The following is a 24696-nucleotide window of genomic DNA, read 5'->3' as shown; positions in this document are numbered from 1 at the left end:
AACAGAATTTAAGGAGCACAAGAAAGACATTTGATTTGTGGTATAGTTTAAGCTTACACTAGGCCTATATGAATCCTACCTTTGACGCACATCTCAAGAGTAGCAGACCCTTTTCCTTTCTTCCTGTGCCAATCAAATTAGCCTAAACCTACTGTCAAGTTACCAGGTTGTTAGCTAGGTAGGTTTCATTACTGAACAACATTGTTTGTTATCAAACCAATAATTAGCATCCCAGGATTAGTTTAAAACGGCCCCAACATGGTTTGTGAAATCCTTTAAAATGGTTATAACAGGCGATGAAATGATACAATGTATCATCATTGCTCGCTCTGCGTGCTGCTCCAATGTAACAAATGTACAACTAACAACAGAAGACTCATCAGGGTCTGCATCCCCATCTCCACCATGGCTAAATTATATATTTTTTAACTGACTGAGGAATAGATGCTCATGAAGAGCAGAAGGAGAGAAGCGGGTGAATGAGGGCTGGTAGTTATGGTTATAGCTGGTAGGGGGTTATGCTGGCTGATTACAGCTGCTACACGTGATGTGAGCATGAAAGTGAAGTGGATATGATTGGACCTGTGCATACCAGAGACTAGTGGCTGTCGCTTCAATTCAACTGAATTCATAAACATTTTATAACAGGAGTCAGCAGATTCTTTAGATCGCTAGGGCTGAAAAATGTAGTAGAATCATAAGAAATGGTACTACTTCCTTCTTAAATGTTGATATCATGACATTTTGGTACTGTGATATTACAGTGGTACAGGTATACCATGCAATACTACCGTAAAGGGAAAATGACTTGTGATTTAGAGTTGCATAAAAATATCATACACTAGAGATTAGATTGTTGGAGATAGATGAGCATGTTTGGTGCTGCACAGGAACTACTTTTTGTTCCCGGCAATGGGTTTCAGAAAACTATTTTCTACAGAAAACCTAATTGAAACAATCCCAGGGCCATTTGTGTAATTTCTTGTTGTGTTGTAGATATTTTTAGATTTGGGTAAAGGCCAGATCAGACCCTTGGCCTTTGTCTGGAAGATTCTCAGACACCATACAGACTATCTAGCTTTTCAATCAATCACTGGACCTCTGAAGGCACATGAAAATCACCCTGGCATATTTCATTAGGGCTTTTATGAGGTTCATCAATCTGAACATCCTCTGATGCAACACCATCTCTCGGTCTCTCTCCTGTACCTCTTCCTCCCATCCATTACTACTCACCTGAAGGACCACTGAGCTGTGTGTGTTGCTTGTGAAGAAGCGAGTGTTTCCTGTTTTGGAAGCCTGTAGGTGGGCAGAGATGCCCATGTCACCACACCCCAGCGACACTTTCATGTGAGGGTCGTCGTCCTCCACGAGGGATCTTCAGGGGAGGCAGAGAGGGAGGGGAAGAGAGAGGGAAAGAGATGTTTAGCTCACAATCATGCAGTACAAGCACACATTTATAATAAAATCAACTTATTGAGTGTGTTTTGCAAGCACAGTGCATTCGGAAAGTATTCAGACCCATGTACTTTTCCCACATTTTGTTACGTTACAGCCTTATTCTAAAATGGATAAAATTTTATTTTGTTCTCATCTACACACAATACCCTATCAGGACAAAGCAACAACAGGTTCCTTATTTACATAAGTATTCAGACCCTTTGCTATGAGACTTGAAATTGAGCTCAGGTGCATCCTGTTTCCATTGATCATCCTTGAGATGTTTCTACAACTTGATTGGAGTCCACCTGTGGTAAATTCAATTGATTGGACATTATTTGGAAAGGCACACACGCGTCATATATGAGGTCCTACAGTTGACAGTGCATTCCAGAGCAAAAACCAGGCCATGAGGTCGAAGGAATTGTCCACAGAGCTCAGAGACTAGATTGTGTTGAGGCACAGATCTGGGGAAGAGTAGCAAAACATTTCTGCAGCATTGAAGGTCCCCAAGAACACAGTGGTCTCCATCATTCTTAAATGGAAGAAGTTTGGAACTACCAAGACTCTTCCTAGAGCTGGCTGCCCGGCCAAACTGAGCACTAGGGGTAGAAAGGCCTTGGTCAGGGAGGTGACCAAGGACCCGATGGTCACTCTGACAGAGCTCCAGAGTCCCTCTGTGGAGATGGGAAAAACTTCCTAAAGGACAACCATCTCTGCCGCACTCCACCAACAGTAAAAGGCACATGGCAAGCTCCAAGCGGGCTGTCAAAAGGCACCTAAAGACTCTCAGGCCATGAATAACAAGATTCTCTGGTCTGATGAAACCAAGATTAAACTCTCTGGCCTGAATGCCAAGCATCACGTCTGGAGGAAACCGAGCACCATCCCTACGGTGAAGCATGGTGGTGGCAGCATCATGCTGTGGGGATGTTTTTCAGCAGCAGGGACTGGGAGACTAGTCAGGATCGAGGGAAATATGAACAGAGTAAAGTACAGAGAAATCCTTGATGAAAGCCTGCTCCAGAATGCTCAGGGCCTCAGACTGGGGTGAAGGTTCACCTTCCAACAACACAACGACCCTAAGCACATAGCCAAGAGAACACAGGAGTGGCTTCGGGACAAGTCTCTGAATGTCCTTGAGTGGCACAGCAAGAGCCCGGACTTGAACCCGATCTAACATCTCTGGAGAGACCTGAAAATAGCTGTGTAGCGACGCTCCCCATCCAACCTGACAACCTAATCGCTACCAAAGGTGCTCCAACCAAGTACTGAGTAAAGGGTCTGAATGCTTCTGTAAATGTTTTTAATACATTTACTCATTTAAAAACTTTTTGCTTTGTCATTATGGGAAATTGTGTGTAGATTGATGAGGAAAATTACAATTTTATCATTTTTAGAATAAGGCTATAACAAAATGTGGAAAAAGTCAAGGGGTCTGAATACTTTCCGAATGCACTGTACAGCACAGAGGCTAAGGAAGGGGGTTTGAGGAAAAGGATAATGAATACACAGAATTAACAAGTGAAGAGGTCCTATTTCCCCTATATGCATATAGCAGTGGTGAACCACGTCTGCTAAATCATGGGCACCACTGCAAAAAAAAAAGATCATTTAGGGTGGGGGGAGAAATCATTTTTGGGATGTTAAAACATTGTCAGTGTAAACTTAAAAGACTAAAACCAGATATAAAGTATGTATAAAAGATAACGGAGATATATATTTAAAAATAAGATAATATTTTAGAACTAACAACCAACAAAATAAAACACCAGTTAATTAACGATCAGGTAGAACAGAAAAACAGAAGGCTCCAGAGCTCGTAGGGTCAGAGTTGAATACCCCTGTGCTATCCTATCATCATCCTCACACTTCAAACCACAGCAAACCTCAACCTTCTTGTCCATCAGAAACTGCAATTACCATCCCATAGTTTCTGATGTCAGACGGTCTGGCCATGCTCTCATTGAGATTGTGAGAGAATGACACGACTTGCTTTGGTTGGTGCCCCTGAGCCAATCATAATGGTGTGCTCAACTCCTCCGCCACATTCCGCTCCATCAATAGGAGCGCTCCACTCCGAACCCGATGAAGCAATACTAGTGCTCTATGCAACATCTTTTTAACTACAGAAACTTTAATTAGGCCTATAATTACTGGGGACTGACCAGTGTTTCCACTGATTAGTAAGGCACAGCACCTAAACCATGAGGGTCATTAACTTGAGGACATGCAGGAGGAGAGGGAGCTCACTTTGGGAAGTCATTCTCTCGGACAAGGAAAAGTAGCACCATGCACTCGTATGAGATGCATCATGGCCAACATGTCTCCACACTCCTAATCACAATGGAGCATACAACTGCCGTGGGAATTCCTTAAACAGAACAGATTTAATGCTGCTTTAATGCAGTAACAATTCAGTCAGACACATTCAGGCTCACTTGGGAAGAAAGCCCAGACAGTAACTTTTATTAGAAATGGGGCAGTTGTTTGTGTGGACGGAAGACATTCTTTCCCCTCCTTCTCATCAAATCATTTTGCATTAAATAATGATTCAATAGTTTCTACTTCAAAGATAGGCAGTGCAGAAATAAATCAGACCGAGAGGGGTTGTGAAGAACAATCAGACCGAGAGGGGTTGTGAAGAACAATCAGACCGAGAGGGGTTGTGAAGAACAATCAGACCGAGAGGGGTTGTGAAGAACAATCAGACCGAGAGGGGTTGTGAAGAACAATCAGACCGAGAGGGGTTGTGAAGAACAATCAGACCGAGAGGGGTTGTGAAGAACAATCAGACAGAGGGGCTGTGAAGAACAATCAGACAGAGGGGCTGTGAAGAGCAATCAGACCGAGAGGGGTTGTGAAGAACAATCAGACAGAGAGGGGCTGTGAAGAAAAATCAGACCGAGAGGGGTTGTGAAGAATAATCAGACCGAGAGGGGTTGTGAAGAATAATCAGACCGAGAGGCTGGGAAGAATAATCAGACAGAGGGGCTGTGAAGAATAATCAGACAGAGGGGCTGTGAAGAATAATCAGACAGAGGGGCTGTGAAGAATAATCAGACCGAGAGGGGCTGGAAAGAATAATCAGACAGAGGGGCTGTGAAGAATAAATCAGACAGAGGGACTGTGAAGAATAATCAGACAGAGGGGCTGTGAAGAATAAATCAGACAGAGAGGGGCTGGGAAGAATAATCAGACAGAGAGGGGCTGGGAAGAATAATCAGACTGAGAAGGACTGTGAAGAATAATCAGACAGAGAGGCTGGGAAGAATAATCAGAGGGTCTGGGAAGAATAATCAGACAGAGGGGCTGTGAAGAATAATCAGACAGAGGGGCTGTGAAGAATAATCAGACAGAGGGGCTGTGAAGAATAATCAGACCGAGAGGGGCTGGGAAGAATAATCCGACAGAGAGAGGCTGGGAAGAATAATCAGACAGAGAGGCTGTGAAGAATAATCAGACCTGAGGCTGGGAAGAATAATCAGACAGAGGGGCTGTTAAGAATAATCAGACAGAGGGGCTGTTAAGAATAATCAGACAGAGGGGCTGTGAAGAATAATCAGAGGGGCTGTGAAGAATAATCAGAGGGGCTGTGAAGAATAATCAGACCGAGAGGCTGTGAAGAATAATCAGACCGAGAGGCTGTGAAGAATAATCAGACAGAGGGGCTGTGAAGAATAATCAGACCGAGAGGCTGGGAAGAATAATCAGACAGACAGAGGGGCTGGGAAGAATAATCAGACAGACAGAGGGGCTGGGAAGAATAATCAGACAGACAGAGGGGCTGTTAAGAATAATCAGACAGACAGAGGGGCTGTTAAGAATAATCAGACAGAGGGGCTGTTAAGAATAATCAGACAGAGGGGCTGTTAAGAATAATCAGACAGAGGGGCTGTTAAGAATAATCAGACAGAGGGGCTGTTAAGAATAATCAGACAGAGGGGCTGTTAAGAATAATCAGACAGAGGGGCTGTTAAGAATAATCAGACAGAGGGGCTGTTAAGAATAATCAGACAGAGGGGCTGTTAAGAATAATCAGACAGAGGGGCTGTGAAGAATAATCAGACAGAGGGGCTGTGAAGAATAATCAGACAGAGGGGCTGTGAAGAATAATCAGAGGGGCTGTGAAGAATAATCAGACCGAGAGGGGCTGTGAAGAATAATCAGACCGAGAGGCTGTGAAGAATAATCAGACAGACAGAGGGGCTGTTAAGAATAATCAGACAGAGGGGCTGTGAAGAATAATCAGACAGAGGGGCTGTGAAGAATAATCAGACCGAGAGGCTGGGAAGAATAATCAGACAGACAGAGGGGCTGGGAAGAATAATCAGACAGACAGAGGGGCTGTTAAGAATAATCAGACAGAGGGGCTGTTAAGAATAATCAGACAGAGGGGCTGTTAAGAATAATCAGACAGAGGGGCTGTTAAGAATAATCAGACAGAGGGGCTGTTAAGAATAATCAGACAGAGGGGCTGTTAAGAATAATCAGACAGAGGGGCTGTTAAGAATAATCAGACAGAGGGGCTGTTAAGAATAATCAGACAGAGGGGCTGTTAAGAATAATCAGACAGAGGGGCTGTTAAGAATAATCAGACAGAGGGGCTGTTAAGAATAATCAGACAGAGGGGCTGTTAAGAATAATCAGACAGAGGGGCTGTTAAGAATAATCAGACAGAGGGGCTGTTAAGAATAATCAGACAGAGGGGCTGTTAAGAATAATCAGACTGAGAGGGGCTGTGAAGAATAATCAGACAGAGAGGCTGGGAAGAATAATCAGACCGAGAGGCTGGGAAGAATAATCAGAGGGGCTGGGAAGAATAATCAGACTGAGAGGGGCTGTGATGAATAATCAGACAGAGGGGCTGTGAAGAATAATCGCAAATCTCATTATCCTCACACGGCATGTAAAAACCATGGTAATGCAAAAATATATAAAACTAACAAAGAAAAATCTAATTCACACGAAGGGAGATCTATTTATAGATCTAGGGCTACCACCATAACTAAGGACAACCAGTCCATATTTATTTACAACACATTCTATACAAGTTATTTTAAACACATGATATGATGATCATCCAGGAGTCTCTAATGAATGTAACTGGATGAGACAATCAGGGGGTCAGTTAATACGATCAGGTATGTTTCTACAGGGAGGTGAGGGTGGATGGCCTAGTGGGCTCTAGTGTTTCTACAGGGAGGTGAGGGTGGATGGCCTAGTGGGCTCTAGCTTGCAGGAATTCAGGGTCAAAACCACCACCACTAGATGCTGAGGATTCATGGCTTGAGGAGTGACAACAAACACACTGACACACAGCACAGGCAGGGTACTGGTACATTTACCCTGTCAGGTGGTAAGTCGGAGAAGCAGCAAGGAGAGAGTGGGTTGTCCATACCACAAAGGAGTGCTGGTGGCTGCCGGAACGAAAAACAAAGAAAACAACATCTAGAGCAGGATGATGTTATTTGGCCTCCCAAGTTTTCTGAACAAAAATAATAATAATGTTCGTTCTTAGACATAAAACACTGTACAATCACCAGGAAATTAGTTTAAAGTGATTTTAATTGAGGAAATCTGTTCAAGTATTCTTAGGCATAACTAGAGGGGCATATGTGATTATATCCCAATTTAATCAAGGTTTGAAACAATTCTGTTTTTGTCAAATACTATATAACAGTTTGGGATTATTGTGGTCAATTTGCTTTGTACAAATTATGTATAACTATGTTCCGGCCCCCATATCATCCGCTCAAGGAAGAATCGGCCTTTGACTGAATGTAATTGGGGACCCCTGACTTAAAGCATCCCAGTCATAAAAACTCTGTTTCTTGCTGTCGGTGGGATGAACAAACACAAATGGCATCTGACGTTTCATCCACGAGCAGCAGATTTATAGTGAAAAACACACACACACACACACGCACAAAATAGAAATGTACAAACTAAGCCAATTTTTGTGAACAAGTTTTGCCTCTGGACCAAAATTGCCTAGAAAAATAAATCAGCAAAATATATCTGGATATTTTTTTTATGCTATATTGACAGTAAATGTAACAATTCTATGAGAAGGGAACAACATTCCCACCTCTTTCATTGTCAATAACACAATTTTGCCCATATTATTGATGAGTAATGTTAATAAACTCAATGGTTTGAGACCACAAATCTCTAGATTGAAAATACTGAGATTAAAGAAAAATTGTTGAGAGACTTAAATTATTTCTTAATTTGTTCATTAAAATAATTTCGACACACTTTCTACCTGGTTTAGTTCATACTTTCCCATATATATATATATATATATTTTTAAAAAATCTATAAATACACACTGAACAGAAATATAAAAAACACGGCCACTGGTGCAGTGGTCTAAGGCACTGCGTCGCAGTGCTAGCTGTGCCACCAGAGACTCGCACTTTGGTAGTCAATTCTTACCATGCCCATTATTAAAAAAGGATTACCTGCATATAGAAATTACAGTTTTTGTTTTCAACATTCATCACAGGTAATTTAAAACTCTATTTTTATTCAAACAGTTGAGAGTATTTGTCTCCTAAGCAGACTCTTCAGTATTGTTGTCACTTCAGAGCGGTGTGTGTGTTTTACAGATGGCAGAGAAAAGCAGAGCACCAGTGTGAGACTATTACATGGAATTGGCACCAGGGAAAGCAAGGAGTCTTATTTGTGATAAAGATGTAAGCATGGGGTCAGCAACGGCTAAATCAAAACATACCACCAACCTGTGGAATCACCTTAAGAACACCCATCCAAAAGCCCATATGTATTATATAAGTTAAAATAAATGTTCATTCAGTATTGTTGCAATTGTCATTATTACAAAAGTGTGTGTAATATATATATAATATATACAGTGCCTTGCGAAAGTATTCGGCCCCCTTGAACTTTGCGACCTTTTGCCACATTTCAGGCTTCAAACATAAAGATATAAAACTGTATTTTTTTGTGAAGAATCAACAACAAGTGGGACACAATCATGAAGTGGAACGACATTTATTGGATATTTCAAACTTTTTTAACAAATCAAAAACTGAAAAATTGGGCGTGCAAAATTATTCAGCCCCCTTAAGTTAATACTTTGTAGCGCCACCTTTTGCTGCGATTACAGCTGTAAGTCGCTTGGGGTATGTCTCTATCAGTTTTGCACATCGAGAGACTGAAATTTTTTCCCATTCCTCCTTGCAAAACAGCTCGAGCTCAGTGAGGTTGGATGGAGAGCATTTGTGAACAGCAGTTTTCAGTTCTTTCCACAGATTCTCGATTGGATTCAGGTCTGGACTTTGACTTGGCCATTCTTATTTTTGAACCATTCCATTGTAGATTTTGCTTTATGTTTTGGATCATTGTCTTGTTGGAAGACAAATCTCCGTCCCAGTCTCAGGTCTTTTGCAGACTCCATCAGGTTTTCTTCCAGAATGGTCCTGTATTTGGCTCCATCCATCTTCCCATCAATTTTAACCATCTTCCCTGTCCCTGCTGAAGAAAAGCAGGCCCAAACCATGATGCTGCCACCACCATGTTTGACAGTGGGGATGGTGTGGTCAGGGTGATGAGCTGTGTTGCTTTTACGCCAAACACAACATTTTGCATTGTTGCCAAAAAGTTCAATTTTGGTTTCATCTGACCAGAGCACCTTCTTCCACATGTTTGGTGTGTCTCCCAGGTGGCTTGTGGCAAACTTTAAACGACACTTTTTATGGATATGTTTAAGAAATGGCTTTCTTCTTGCCACTCTTCCATAAAGGCCAGATTTGTGCAATATACGACTGATTGTTGTCCTATGGACAGAGTCTCCCACCTCAGCTGTAGATCTCTGCAGTTCATCCAGAGTGATCATGGGCCTCTTGGCTGCATCTCTGATCGGTCTTCTCCTTGTATGAGCTGAAAGTTTAGAGGGACGGCCAGGTCTTGGTAGATTTGCAGTGGTCTGATACTCCTTCCATTTCAATATTATCGCTTGCACAGTGCTCCTTGGGATGTTTAAAGCTTGGGAAATCTTTTTGTATCCAAATCCGGCTTTAAACTTCTTCACAACAGTATCTCGGACCTGCCTGGTGTGTTCCTTGTTCTTCATGATGCTCTCTGCGCTTTTAATGGACCTCTGAGACTATCACAGTGCAGGTGCATTTATACGGAGACTTGATTACACACAGGAGGATTGTATTTATCATCATTAGTCATTTAGGTCAACATTGGATCATTCAGAGATCCTCACTGAACTTCTGGAGAGAGTTTGCTGCACTGAAAGTAAAGGGGCTGAATAATTTTGCACGCCCAATTTTTCAGTTTTTGATTTGTTAAAAAAGTTTGGAATATCCAATAAATGTCGTTCCACTTCATGATGGTGTCCCACTTGTTGTTGATTCTTCACAAAAAAAATGCAGTTTTATATCTTTATGTTTGAAGCCTGAAATGTGGCAAAAGGTCGCAAAGTTCAAGGGGGCCGAATACTTTCGCAAGGCACTGTATATATATACATACATACATACACTTTAAAAATCGTCCGATTAATCGGCATCTGCCTTTTTTTGTCCTCCAATAATCGGTATCGGTGTTGAAAAATCATAAAAATCGGTCGACCTCTAATCAAGAGATCTATCTATCCATATTGAGATCCATCTAGAGATCCATCTAGAGATCCAGAGATCTATTCAATTAAATTCAAGGGGCTTTATTGGCATGGGAAACATGTGTTAACATTGCCAAAGCAAGTGAGGTAGATAATATACAAAAGTGATCTATCTATATCGATCTATCTATCCATCTACAGATCGGTCTAACTAGAGATCGATCAATATATATATACTCAGCCACTCGCAACCCATTCAAAACCTGGGTCTGCTTTATAGAATGGGGACTGAACCATTTATCAGAAATACATCAGGGAATAATTAATTAGAATTGGGGAAATTGGGTGGGGGTTAGGTGTGCGATGCATCTTAATTGCTTTTGTAAATTGGAAGATGACTAATGAAAACATGCATCTTAAGAGCAGCAGACTGTCTCTATTTCCTCTCATTCACACATCTGTTTGAGGGATTAATTTATAAAAGTGGGGAAGTATTGGATTAAAACTAAAGACAGAGGAACAGAGTGTTGTCAAACCATCTATCTCCACCCTACAATGAGGAAATAAAACCCATTGACAGCTACTCATTCATCAAACGGACACTGTTTAGTAGGCCATTTCTCCACTTCCTGTTTGTGTGACAATCATTGGAATTAAGAATAACAAAATAAAGATAATGCCTTTACTGACAAAACAATTAAAGAATTTAAAAAAACATACTGCACAAAAACACATCAAACACCAACAAAAGATAATACCCCCCCCTCCCCCAGGGAACTGGTTCAGTAAAATTAAATGACTAGATGCTATGCAGCATACTGATCCAACAAAGCCACTCATTCGCAGCAAGTCATGTTTTACAATGTTATAGTTTGGCCCAGGTTTCCCCTCCAACACCACCACAGGATGATACCATATTTGCTACCTGGCCAACAGTACCCCAAAGGAGGTGAAAAGACCCCTTGCAGCACATCGGGGAAATTCTAATTCAACTCATGAACTCCTCTACTGTGTCTTTTTATAAAACCAGGACATTGTTTCAGACAGGTAAAAGAAACGAACAGCACAATCCCTAAAATAGAGAATTAACACAAATGTTTTCAATAATTCATAATGATATACTACAGTGTGTTCCAATAGGCTACTGGTTTGAGGGGCAGCTGTGACGTAATTCCATTCTGTGCCAGACTTCTTCTCCCTGTGAATGAGATACACTGAGGGACTGACCTTAGCACATCCCCATCTTTGACTACCCAACATCACTTTTAACTTTGTTGGACACGACGCTCGCCTCTGGATGAAGCTTTGAGGGAGCGACCAGATCAAACAGAAAGGTGTCTTTCTACCCCCCCCCCCCCCATTGACTTTTGAAATCGGGACGCTGCTTACTAGAAAATAATAAAATGGTTGCTGTGCCCGTTAATGTTTATACCCATTTGCAAATAAAGCGCCAAGCACTTGAATAAAGAGCAAAAACAACTGATTAATTTACAGAAAATGTTAGGTGTATAATAATACCAGCTTTGATGTCAGAATTTTCAACGAGACAAAAGTAGCCATGATGTAATATAAGCAGCGGGCATTTTTATTAAAGACAGGGTGCATTTTAACTGCAAACAGATGGCACTCAACTGTTAAGTCGACACAGCAGCAAAAAAAAAAACTTTGATTAATAATGCTCACGCAACCCTCTGGTATCCTCTCCTGCTACATTGATATGAGTGCAGGTGATCTGCAGTTTGTGAGCATCCACTGATGGGATAGTTTGAGAGATTATGTCAAGAAAACTGACATTTCTGATATGAAGGAGAATAGAGTTCCATTCACGCAATATGAGTCACCACATCCTGCACCAAATGTGCTTTACTGAGAAACGCTTAAGATCTCCAGCATTTATTTATCCAGCAGTATTGTCGGCAGATTTTCTATTTCATAATTTAAAAAGTCGGGAAGAAAGATATGCTAATGCTACTGGGAGCTGCCGTAATGCCATCCTATCTGAGCTGTCTGGAACAGAAATAAACCTTGGGGTGAATGCAGCGTATGAAGAGGAGCCACACCAAACACACAGCAGCATTGATTCTCCACTGACTGTCTCAGCGGCAGACAGCAATCCATGTGTTCGAGAAAATGCACTTCTTATTCGTAAAAAGGCAAAGGCCATTTCTATAAGAGACTTATTCCCAACACTAATAAAATACCAATCCTCTCAAGTCTCCTCCACCTGAACACATACACCTGCATAAGCCGATATCAATTCCATTTAGCCTACATAGATTAAAGGCCCCATGCAGTCTTAGTAATTGTATTTTTTAAATCATCACTGTATGTCTAGAAGGTGAGGTCCCTGGTGGAGTGGTGCCAGGAAAATAACCTCTCCCTCAATGGCAACAAAACAAAGGAGCTGATCGTGGACTTTAGGAAACAGCAGAGGGAGGCAAGCCCCTTTCCACATCGACAGAACCGCAGTGGAGAAGGCGAAAAGCTTTAAGTTCCTCGGCGACACGTCACGGACAATCTGAAATGGCCAACTCACACAGACAGTGTGGTGAAGACGCAACAGTGCCTCTTCAACCTTAGGAGGCTGAAGAAATGTGGCTTGGCACCTAAAACCCTAAACTTTTACAGATGCACAATTGAGAGCATTCTGTCGGTCTGTATCACTGCCTGGTATGGCAACTGCACTGCCCGCAACCACAGGGCTCTCCAGAGGGTGGTGCACTTTGCCCAACGCATCACCGGGGGCACACTGCTTGCCCTCCAGGACACCTACAGCACCCGATGTCACAGGAAGGCCAACAATATCATCAAGGAAATCAACCACCCGAGCCATGGCCTGTTCACCTCGCTATCATCCAGAAGACGAGGTCAGTACAGGTGCATCAAAGCTGGGGCCGAGAGACTGAAAAACAGCTTCTATCTCAAGGACATCTGTTAAATAGCCATCACTAGCCGGCTTCCACCCGGTTACTGAACCCTGCACCTTAGAGGCTGCCGCCCTACATACATAGACATGGAATCACTGGTCACTTTAATAATGTTTACATAATGCTTTACTCATGTCATATGTATATACTGTATTTTAGTCAATGCCAATCCGACGTTGCTCATCCTAATATTTATTTATTTCTTCATTCAATTGTTTAACTTTTGGATTTGTGTGTATTGTTGTGAATTGTTAGATACTACTGCACTGTTGGCACTAGAAACACAAGCATATCGCTACACCCGCAACAACATCTGCTAAATATGTGCATGTGACCAATAACATTTTATTTGAAATAACTGTTTATTTAAAAAAATATGTCAGAGGTATTTTCATTATCATTCATTTCCTGAGCTTCTTTGGTGTTAGGAAACAAATGGGAAGATACAGTATTTTACACAGCCCTGATTGGCAGATATGCTGGACTAGAGCCCACCCCCTTAACCAGATGAACAGTCATTGGTCTATTACAAATCAGATCACATTGTGACATTATGATGTGGACCAAAAGTTTCATCCCACCTGAGCAGGCTGAAAATCCAGGCATTGTTTTGAAACAGCTCTCCGACAAACAGGGCAGTATCATAATTTTCACAATTTCAGAGTGTTATTTCAACCTCATAGTGTGGAAATATCACCAAAAAACATTGAAAATCACATTTTTAACCGCACTGCCCCTTGAAGAAAGTCTTACTTGTCAAATGTCTATTTCTGTAGCAAAGGTTCATTGTGGCCATTTTGTGAAAGCAGAGGTATGATTCATCAGAAAACACTGTCTGGGAGGGAGAGCAAGGACTCTGAATTGTAGACAAACCATTCAAGCATTATTACTAGCCTATTGTGTAAATAAATCTTGAGTATTGCATAATCAAATCACATTTATATTGGGTTTTTGAGGGTGCGCTCTTCTCACTCTTCTCAACTGTACTGAATTGATACGCAGGAGGCACAAAACATGTAGGCTTAATGAGTATTGGAGTGTTTTTGAAAACATTGGACAATCAAACCTAATCAAACAGGCCAAACTAGGAGAAATGTGGTGCTGTTGTGTTTAGCAGTCTATCACAGTGGACTGGGGACGTCGTATGGCATTGCTGTACCTGCCAGGCTAGACACACACACACACACACACACACACAATAAGCCCATTCACTAAAAAACAATATTATAAGATTAATATAGTAAGATGCTTTTGATGAAACAAGGCTAAAACAGTTAAAAACGCATAAGGATCCCCCCAAAAAGAGATTTCCTGGCCGGCTCGCTCTCTTGAAAGTAATGAGACTAAAATGAATGTGTGGTTAGTTACAGTTCATCTAGTCTACAACCCCCCCTGCTATGGTATGGGCCACTATGTTGGAAACTCCACTTTTCTGGTTGCCAAGCCAGGATTGGACTGTAGTGTCCAGCCTCATTGTAACAAGATAAAACAGTGGTGTCAAATTGGACTGTAGTGTCCAGCCTCATTGTAACAAGGTAAAACAGCAGTGTCAAATTGGACTGTAGTGTCCAGCCTCATTGTAACAAGGTAAAACAGCAGTGTCAAATTGGACTGTAGTGTCCAGCCTCATTGTAACAAGATAAAACAGCAGTGTCAAATTGGACTGTAGTGTCCAGCCTCATTGTAACAAGATAAAACAGCAGTGTCAAATTGGACTGTAGTGTCCAGCCTCATTGTAACAAGGTAAAACAGTGGTGTCAAGGGAACTGGGAGCAGTGGACAGAGAACCGAAAATAGAGATACGGAGCAGCCATGGTGGGTTAGGGCCAGCCAGCTACATTCCTCAGGGAGTAGAGATCAGTGTTTACCTGAGCTGATTCTGCCGCCAAATGCAAAGTCTTACTGCACAATATGCTTTCCAGACAGTTTATTACATGTTTCTTTTTTTTCACTTAAGTGAATTGTTTTCCCTCGGATGCCAGGAAAATCAGGACATAAGGGTGTTGGTTCTCCTTACGCCGCCATAGAAAAATAATCCACTTCATTTCTTGTTGATCACCGTAGGCCTAATGTTTCATTAATATGATGTCATTTGAAGATCAGATCGTACAGCCTAAACTAATTTGTCCTATGGCCTGGTCTTTCACTGGTGAACATAAGGTCAAACAATCTTATGGACATTGGTTGAGGAAGACAGATGGGAAAATGTTTATGAATGTTAAAATAGCACAAACCGCTGAATATAATTTCTGATTTTATCAGTGTCCTTGACGCAAGGATGAAATTAACTGTAAAGGACTGTGCATAGTGGCAAGGATAAACACCTGAAATTCCCAGTGAACTTCCATGGGTCTTCTGGGCAATGCACCTTTGCCATTCCTTCTGAGCGTGAAATCTGCACCACGGGCAGAGGCTATATTTAGACACGAGTGGAATCACTGAAGGCAAACACACAGACCCCTCTCTATAATAATCTCCAGCTAACACACATTAACACACACACCAGCTCTTCTTCTGTGGACTACAGGAACACGCCCCCATCCACATCAGCTGGGCTGCAGTGGAGCGGGTCGAGATCTTCAAGTTCCTTGGGGTCCAAATCACTAAGGACTTAAAATGGTCTACACACCGTCGTGGAAAAGGCACGAACAGCGCATCTTCCCCCTCAGGAGGTTGAAAAAATGTTTGGCTGCACTCTTTTAACCTGCTGCATCACTGCTTGGTATGGCAACATCACCACCCTCAATTGCATGGCACTACAGAGGGTGGTGAGGACAGCCCAGTAGATCACTGTGGCAGAGCTTTCTGCCATCCAGGACCTTTATAATCAGTGTGTGAAACGAAGCCCCGGAAAATTGTTAAAGACTCCAACCACCCAAGCCATAGACTGTTCTCTCTGCTTCAGCAAAGCAAGTGGCACCAGTGCATAAAGTCTAAAACGAGACATCCCGAACAGCTTCTATCCCAAAGCCATAAGACTGCTAAATAGCTAACAAAATGGCTATACGGACTGAGTCTAGTTATATACGGACTATCTATCTAGTTTTATTTTTGCACTGTCTCTATGCACACACACAGGATTCTACACACTTAAGAATGTTTACATATCTAGCATTACTTATCTCATATGTATATACTGTATAATACACTATCTATTCTATCTATTGCATCTTAGCCACTCTGTCACTGCTCATCTATATATTTTATACTTATATATTCTCATCCCATTACTTTACTAGACTGTGTGTATTAGGTTTTGTTGTGGAATTTGTTAGATATGACCTGTTAGATATTGCTGCACTGTCAGATCTAGAAGCACAAGCATTTCACTACACTCGCAATAACATCTTCTAACCATGTGTAGGTGACCAATAAAATTAGATTTGACTCACGCACACTGACACTCCAACACACACACACTTCACTTGCTCACACACACATTTTATACTCACTCTACACACACTCACATATAATCTTAAATTTACGAAGCTGCTACTCTGTTCATCATATATCCTAATGTCTAGTCACCTTACCCCTATACCCATCTACCTCCATCACTCCAGTATCCATGCACATTGTAAATATAGTATTGGAACTGACCCTGTATACAGCTACTGACCCTGGAACTGGCCCTGTGTATAGCTTACTGACCGTGGAACTGACCCTGTGCATAGCTTACTGACCGTGGAACTGACCCTGTGTATAGCTTACTGACCCTGGAACTGGCCCTGTGTATAGCTTACTGACCCTGGAACTGGCCCTGTGTATAGCTTACTGACCCTGGAACTGGCCCTGTGTATAGCTTACTGACCCTGGAACTGGCCCTGTGTATAGCTTACTGACCCTGGAACTGGCCCTGTGTATAGCTTACTGACCCTGGAACTGGCCCTGTGTATAGCTTACTGACCCTGGAACTGGCCCTGTGTATAGCTTACTGACCCTGGAACTGGCCCTGTGTATAGCTTACTGACCCTGGAACTGGCCCTGTGTATAGCTTACTGACCCTGGAACTGGCCCTGTGTATAGCTTACTGACCCTGGAACTGGCCCTGTGTATAGCTTACTGACCCTGGAACTGGCCCTGTGTATAGCTTATTTACCTCGTGTTCTTATTTCTATTTCTCCTGTGTTTTTGTTTTACCTCACTTTATTTTTAGTACTGCATTAATATTGATTACTGAATTGTTGAGGTTATGAATCAATGAAATGTATTATAAAGCCCTTTTTACATCAGCAGATGTCAGAGTGCTATACAGAAACCAAGTCTAAAACCCCAAACAGCAAGCAATGCAGATGTTAGCTCTTATTAGAAATGTATTTATTCCACTGTACTTTTGCCCGTGACATTAAAACTAAAGTTCCACCCTATCCCTGTGGTAGATGTTAAAGAGGCATCCCCATATGCTACTCAGTCTCCATGTTGAAAACGGCCATATCTAGTGAAAGGAGAGAAGCTACGCACACAGAGCCTATTCCCATCCTTACCGCAGGCTGTATAGAGAAACCTAGAATCAGAAGGAAAAACAGCAACTGGGCCGGGCTAGGGAGGGCATATGCCTCAGTATTAAAAGGTTAGTCTTTTTGATAGCCATTTTTATAAGAGAAAAAGCTATTTGACTGTCCTAACGTTAGAGACAAGGCGCTATATTCAATGGTAAAATATGTAGGTCTATAGCCCCAGTATAGTGGTTGGAGTCTGTATGTTAGTTTCTCAATCCATATGAATCATCTTTAAACTAAGTCTCCCATGTGAGAATTGGTGGCTCCAGGACTGGGGTATGTTAGTTTCTCAATCCATATGAATCATCTTTAAACTAAGTCTACCATGTGAGAATTGGTGGCTCCAGGACTGGGGTCAAGTCCATGTCAATTCAATTTAGGATACAAAAATAAATTAAAATGTTTCGATATACAATTATGCACAAATGTTCCATTTGAATTACATTTAGAAATGTACTGTGATTGTAAAGTCATTTTTTCCATGATGTCATTCTGGTTTTGGGAAATGAGCCAAAAACATTACAGCCAAAACATTACAGGCAGAGACTTGATGCGAGTCCGTATGTAAACTAGTGCACATTAAGACTCAACCCCTTCTTTTAGAGATTTACCTGCCATTCCATTCCATCTACCTCAAACCCTGAACACTGAAGGCATATTCTTGGTGCTTTACCATGTAAATATAATTTGGTGGTTGGGAAAAAATCAAACATTCTTTGCGCCTGCAAGGCATTAGGGAGTTCACTTAAATAGGGCATGGACGACCGCAATGTAAACAAACTTACAGTATTTGCATCCACTCAGGAGGCATAGAAAGGTTATAGAAAAGCAAGGTAAAATGTAGACATTTTTATATCAACAAGCCGAATGTAACCGCATGCGATCTCTAATGTAAATGACGCATCTACTGTATGGTAAAGCATATATCGAGACCATCTCATTCATCTTGCAATAAAGAACTAGCAAACAGAGCCTGAAATTCCACTAGTAAGCCAAAAATCAAACACACATTCATCAACTGACCATGAGCCTTTCAATCTAGCTTTAACTAAGAAGCAATGTACCTCCGTTCATTTTCACTTGCCAGGATTGACAGCACTGATACCGTCTCTGCTCCTGAGGATGCCAGTCCTCCAAGACAGAATAACGTACACTGTCCTCCAAACCAGATTAAGACAGGTTACTGTACACTATCCTCCAAATTAGAGTAAAGCAAGGTTACTGTACACTGTCCTCCAAACCAGATTAGGACAGGTTACTGTACACTATCCTTCAAACCAGATTAAAACAAGTTACTGTACACTATCCTCCACGGCAGATTAAGCCAGGTTACTACAGTATACTATCCTCCAAGGCAGATTAAGCCAGGTTACTACGGTATACTATCCTCCAAGGCAGATTAAGCTAGGTTACTACGGTATACTATCCTCCAAACCAGGTTCCTACGGTATACTATCCTCCACGGCAGATTAAGCCAGGTTACTACGGTATACTATCCTCCAAGGCAGATTAAGCCAGGTTACTACGGTATACTATCCTCCAAACCAGGTTACTACGGTATACTATCCTCCATGGCAGATTAAGCCAGGTTACTACGGTATACTATCCTTCAAGGCAGATTAAGCCAGGTTACTACTGTATACTATCCTCCAAACCAGGTTACTATGGTATACTATCCTTCAAGGCAGATTAAGCCAGGTTACTACTGTATACTATCCTCCAAGCCAGGTTACTACGGTATACTATCCTCCAAGGCAGATTACGCCTGGTTACTACTGTATACTATCCTTCAAGGCAGATTAAGCCAGGTTACTACTGTATACTATCCTTCAAGGCAGATTAAGCCAGGTTACTACGGTATACTATCCTCCAAGGCAGATTACGCCAGGTTACTACTGTATACTATCCTCCAAGCCAGGTTACTATGGTATACTATCCTTCAAGGCAGATTAAGCCAGGTTACTACTGCATACTATCCTCCAAGGCAGATTACGCCTGGTTACTACTGTATACTATCCTTCAAGGCAGATTAAGCCAGGTTACTACTGTATACTATCCTCCAAGCCAGGTTACTACGGTATACTATCCTCCAAGGCAGATTACGCCTGGTTACTACTGTATACTATCCTTCAAGGCAGATTAAGCCAGGTTACTACTGTATACTATCCTTCAAGGCAGATTAAGCCAGGTTACTACGGTATACTATCCTCCAAGGCAGATTACGCCAGGTTACTACTGTATACTATCCTCCAAGCCAGGTTACTATGGTATACTATCCTTCAAGGCAGATTAAGCCAGGTTACTACTGCATACTATCCTCCAAGGCAGATTATGCCAGGTTACTACTGTATACTATCCTCCACGGCAGATTAAGCCGGATTACTACTGTATACTATCCTCCAAGCCAGGTTACTACGGTATACTATCCTCCAAGGCAGATTAAGCCAGGTTACTACTGTATACTATCCTCCAAGGCAGATTACGCCAGGTTACTACTGTATACTATCCTCCAAACCAGGTTACTACGGTATACTATCCTCCAAGGCAGATTAAGCCAGGTTACTACTGTATACTATCCTCCAAGCCAGGTTACTACGGTATACTATCCTCCAAGGCAGATTACGCCAGGTTACTACTGTATACTATCCTCCAAACCAGGTTACTACGGTATACTATCCTCCAAGCCAGGTTACTACGGTATACTATCCTCCAAGGCAGATTAAGCCAGGTTACTACTGTATACTATCCTTCAAGGCAGATTAAGCCAGGTTACTACTGTATACTATCCTCCAAGCCAGGTTACTATGGTATACTATCCTCCAAGGCAGATTAAGCCAGGTTACTACTGTATACTATCCTTCAAGGAAGATTAAGCCAGGTTACTACGGTATACTATCCTCCAAGCCAGGTTACTACGGTATACTTTCCACCAAGGCAGATTAAGCCAGGTTACTACTGTATACTATCCTCCAAGCCAGGTTACTACGGTATACTATCCTCCAAGGCAGATTAAGCCTGGTTACTGTACACTGTCCTCCAACCCAAACTAAACTTGGTTACTGTACACTATCCTCCAAGGCAGATTAAGCTTGGTTACTGTACACAGTCTTCCAAAACAGATTAAAACAGGTGTTTTACTACTGTACACTGGTTAGGAAAGATACTCTGATCCCTGCCATTTACCTAGAGCTAGCCTAGCAGGGTGACTGGCCATGATATGGGACTGATATGGGACTTCTCCCCAGAAAGGAGGAAATGGAGGGAGGAGAGCCTGGAGGGACCCTCCATATTCTGCCCTTCCCCCCTCCACAGCATCAGACAATAGCTCCTAAACCAGGGCAAGCCTGATGCCCTGACAAAGGAAGGCAGGCTCCTCCTCCCAAGCTTGCTGTGGCGGCCGACAATCCTTGCAGGCGGAAAAACACAGCCCCAGGGAGGGCTGAGAGGGGCAGTGGATGTGGTCCTGGCCCCAAAAAATTTAAAATGGGCCACTGGCCATGGATAATAAGCCATACTGCTCCAGAGGACAGCGTTCCGCTAGCTGGACAGTCAGCACACCGCTCTAGAGGACAGCATTCCGCTAGCTGGCCAGTCAGCACACCGCTCTAGAGGACAGCATTCCGCTAGCTGGCCAGTCATCACACCGCTCTAGAGGACAGCATTCCGCTAGCTGGCCAGTCAGCACACCGCTCTAGAGGACAGCATTCCGCTAGCTGGACAGTCAGCACACCGCTAGCTGGCCAGTCAGCACACCGCTCTAGAGGACAGCATTCCGCTAGCTGGATAGTCAGCACACCGCTCTAGAGGACAGCATTCCGCTAGCTGGCCAGTCATCACACCGCTCTAGAGGACAGCATTCCGCTAGCTGGACAGTCAGCACACCGCTCTAGAGGACAGCATTCCGCTAGCTGGCCAGTCAGCACACCGCTCTAGAGGACAGCATTCCGCTAGCTGGCCAGTCAGCACACCGCTCTAGAGGACAGCATTCCGCTAGCTGGATAGTCAGCACACCGCTCTAGAGGACAGCATTCCGCTAGCTGGCCAGTCATCACACCGCTCTAGAGGACAGCATTCCGCTAGCTGGACAGTCAGCACACCGCTCTAGAGGACAGCATTCCGCTAGCTGGCCAGTCATCCCACTGCTCTAGAGGACAGCATTCCGCTAGCTGGCCAGTCAGCACACCGCTCTAGAGGACAGCATTCCGCTAGCTGGACAGTCAGCACACCGCTCTAGAGGACAGCATTCCGCTAGCTGGACAGTCAGCACACCGCTCTAGAGGACAGCATTCCGCTAGCTGGACAGTCAGCACACCGCTCTAGAGGACAGCATTCCGCTAGCTGGACAGTCAGCACACCGCTCTAGAGGACAGCATTCCGCTAGCTGGCCAGTAAGCACACCGCTCTAGAGGACAGCATTCCGCTAGCTGGATAGTCAGCACACCGCTCTAGAGGACAGCATTCCGCTAGCTGGCCAGTCATCACACCGCTCTAGAGGACAGCATTCCGCTAGCTGGACAGTCAGCACACCGCTCTAGAGGACAGCATTCCGCTAGCTGGCCAGTCAGCACACCGCTCTAGAGGACAGCATTCCGCTAGCTGGCCAGTCATCCCACTGCTCTAGAGGACAGCATTCCGCTAGCTGGCCAGTCAGCACACCGCTCTAGAGGACAGCATTCCGCTAGCTGGCCAGTCATCCCACTGCTCTAGAGGACAGCATTCCGCTAGCTGGCCAGTCAGCACACCGCTCTAGAGGACAGCATTCCGCTAGCTGGACAGTCAGCACACCGCTCTAGAGGACAGCATTCCGCTAGCTGGACAGTCAGCACACCGCTCTAGAGGACAGCATTCCGCTAGCTGGACAGTCAGCACACCGCTCTAGAGGACAGCATTCCGCTAGCTGGACAGTCAGCACACCGCTCTAGAGGACAGCATTCCGCTAGCTGGCCAGTCATCACACCGCTCTAGAGGACAGCATTCCGGTAACTGGCCAGTCATCACACTGATCTAGAGGAAAGCGCTCCGGTAGCTGGCCAGTCATCACACCGCTCTAGAGGACAGCATTCCGGTAACTGGCCAGTCATCACACTGATCTAGAGGACAGCATTCCGCTAGCTGGCCAGTCATCCCACTGCTCTAGAGGACAGCATTCCGCTAGCTGGCCAGTCATCACACCGCTCTAGAGGACAGCATTCCGGTAACTGGCCAGTCATCACACTGATCTAGAGGAAAGCGCTCCGGTAGCTGGCCAGTCATCACACACGGCACAAAGGAGGGTATTAAATCGACACACAACAAAGCTCCCATCATATTCTGCCCAATTAGGCTGCAATGAGAGAGGGGGACTCCCCATACCCCAAAATAATACACCACAACTGAACAAAATCTAAAACTGAAAATACACCGCCACGGCATGCTATGAATGGAATTTGTTCCTTACTCACATATAGGCAGGAGAGAGCGGTGAGGACCTGGATGTCTTAAGAACCTGCACTGGGAATTTCCAGCTGACAGGAGAACCGCTTTTCCATTTTAACGGCATGTTGTCACCAGCACGGAGCTACAGCGCAAACAACGGCAAAGAGCATTTCCATGAACAGGCTTCCAGCGAGGGCTTCCATCCCACTCTGCCCACAAGGATCAGAGGCAGGGAGAGCAGCAGCGACAGCGGTGGAGTGGTACAGGCAGCAACAGCAGCGCAGGCTACACCGGCTTATGACACTAACGGTAGCAGTGGTAGCAGTGAGAAGAAGCCAATGGATCCTATCTCCTGTGTCTACAGGGGCAACGGCAGCTCACAGTCATCTCTGTCAAAGCCTCCCGTCCTTTGAGGCTGTGCCGTCTCTAGCCCAGCAGCTCAACAACAGTGCCACCTTGTTAAAGGAGCGGCGACTGCAGTGCTGGGCTTGTTATAGTGAGGGTGGAGGTGGAGGGGAGAGGTGGAGAGGAGGCATGAGTAAGAGAAAGGGAGGAGAAAACCCCACAGCACTGAGCAGAGGCTTAAATACAGTAGCTAGCGTCTCCCCACCCTCAGGAGAGCGGTGCCTAAAATACCACTAGTTTACACTGGGAAATAAAAAGGAACGTTTGGTATTTCTAACTAGTCCATTAAGTTTACATCCTCCCATTTATAACTAGTAATAAAACCTCTACAGTGCGACTTCGGATACACCCACATAGGCTAGGAGGCTAGGTGTAATTCCATGTGGGAGAGAGAGTACATCATAGGAATATAATTATATTTCTATGGACAACTTGTCGCCCTACACTTTCGGAGTAATGTTTATTCTCCACTTTTATCAAAGATAAAATATAAGCCTAATATGCAAGCATGGCAGATTGTATAGCCTATACTAGTAGATATACAATGAAGATCTCATTCGCTGGACCCTTGCAGTTGTATTGTCCCCTCATAGTGTCTCCTGCATGGCCGTCATCCACGATGCCCTCTTATCTAGCAGGAACACGGAGATCATCTCAATTGCATACTCCTTGCGTCCTCTCTCCTCTTCTCCTTCTCAAAACCCATTGGATCAGAAAGTCAAAAGGGGAGGGACCTCTGGCTTTCTAATCCAATGAGTTTTGAAAAGGGGACAAGGAGAGAGGATGCGAGGAGTATGCAATTGATATCTTCCCACAGTGTGCAGTAAGCCATGGCCTTGCCGGAGGCAGCTAGCTGATCAAGATGGAACACTAAAACACCTTTAAACCTCAGATCAACATTCACCCAAGCACCAAGAGAAAAATACAACCATGAATAGAGCACCGTGCAGCTCATTTCCACGATTACAGTCCCTCTCGTCCAAAGAGCTCTGAAGGCCCTGTCAAGAAGTCTAAAGCAAAGTAATTTCCTGTGTGCTACTTCCTTTTGACAAGCCCTCTCTCTAGCCCTTTGTTTCAAATCTCTTCTACTCCCATCGTCATGAAAAACAACCTATTGTGGAACTTCTAAAAGTGCCAGCCTCAGCCAAGCTGGGACCCCTAGTCACCCCACTCCTGCTTTCTCACTCTGGAGCTTAATTAAGGTCATGTCTTCCAACCTGCCCTTAACCCCTCCCTCAAGGTTGACTCCTCACCATCTCGTCCCATAACTAGGGAGAATATCAACCAATAGAACCACTGCAGGTCATTTCTTTGGAGCCATGATGTCTTGGACCACTTCTTCACTATGAAACTCTTTCAACAGAGTACACAGCCTGTTCTCTCAGGCAAGGTAGTCATGTTCTCAGTCTTTGTCTGT

At 43.7% G+C, this 24696-nt stretch overlaps 1 protein-coding gene across 7 annotated transcripts in view; it reads right to left on the bottom strand.

Annotated features, from left to right (window-relative positions):
• The window catches only part of LOC109873992 (kelch-like protein 13), an 84381-nt gene that overhangs the window by 40732 nt on the left and 18953 nt on the right, over positions 1–24696 (bottom strand). For 3 of the 7 annotated variants that reach the window (XM_031809235.1, XM_031809236.1, XM_031809237.1), the window contains one exon: positions 1237–1378. In XM_031809235.1, the coding sequence (XP_031665095.1) occupies positions 1237–1378 (142 nt within the window). Of the gene's footprint in view, positions 1–1236; positions 1379–6788; positions 6861–22900; positions 23468–24696 lie in introns of those variants that run through there. The other 4 variants (XM_031809232.1, XM_031809233.1, XM_031809231.1 and 1 more) reach the window with 3 other exon arrangements.

The sequence above is a fragment of the Oncorhynchus kisutch genome, linkage group LG29, assembly GCF_002021735.2.
Source record: "Oncorhynchus kisutch isolate 150728-3 linkage group LG29, Okis_V2, whole genome shotgun sequence".
In the NCBI taxonomy this organism is placed as follows: domain Eukaryota; kingdom Metazoa; phylum Chordata; class Actinopteri; order Salmoniformes; family Salmonidae; genus Oncorhynchus; species Oncorhynchus kisutch.
The sequence above is the reverse complement of the archived record's forward strand: the minus strand, read 5'-3'. Positions and strand labels throughout refer to the sequence as shown.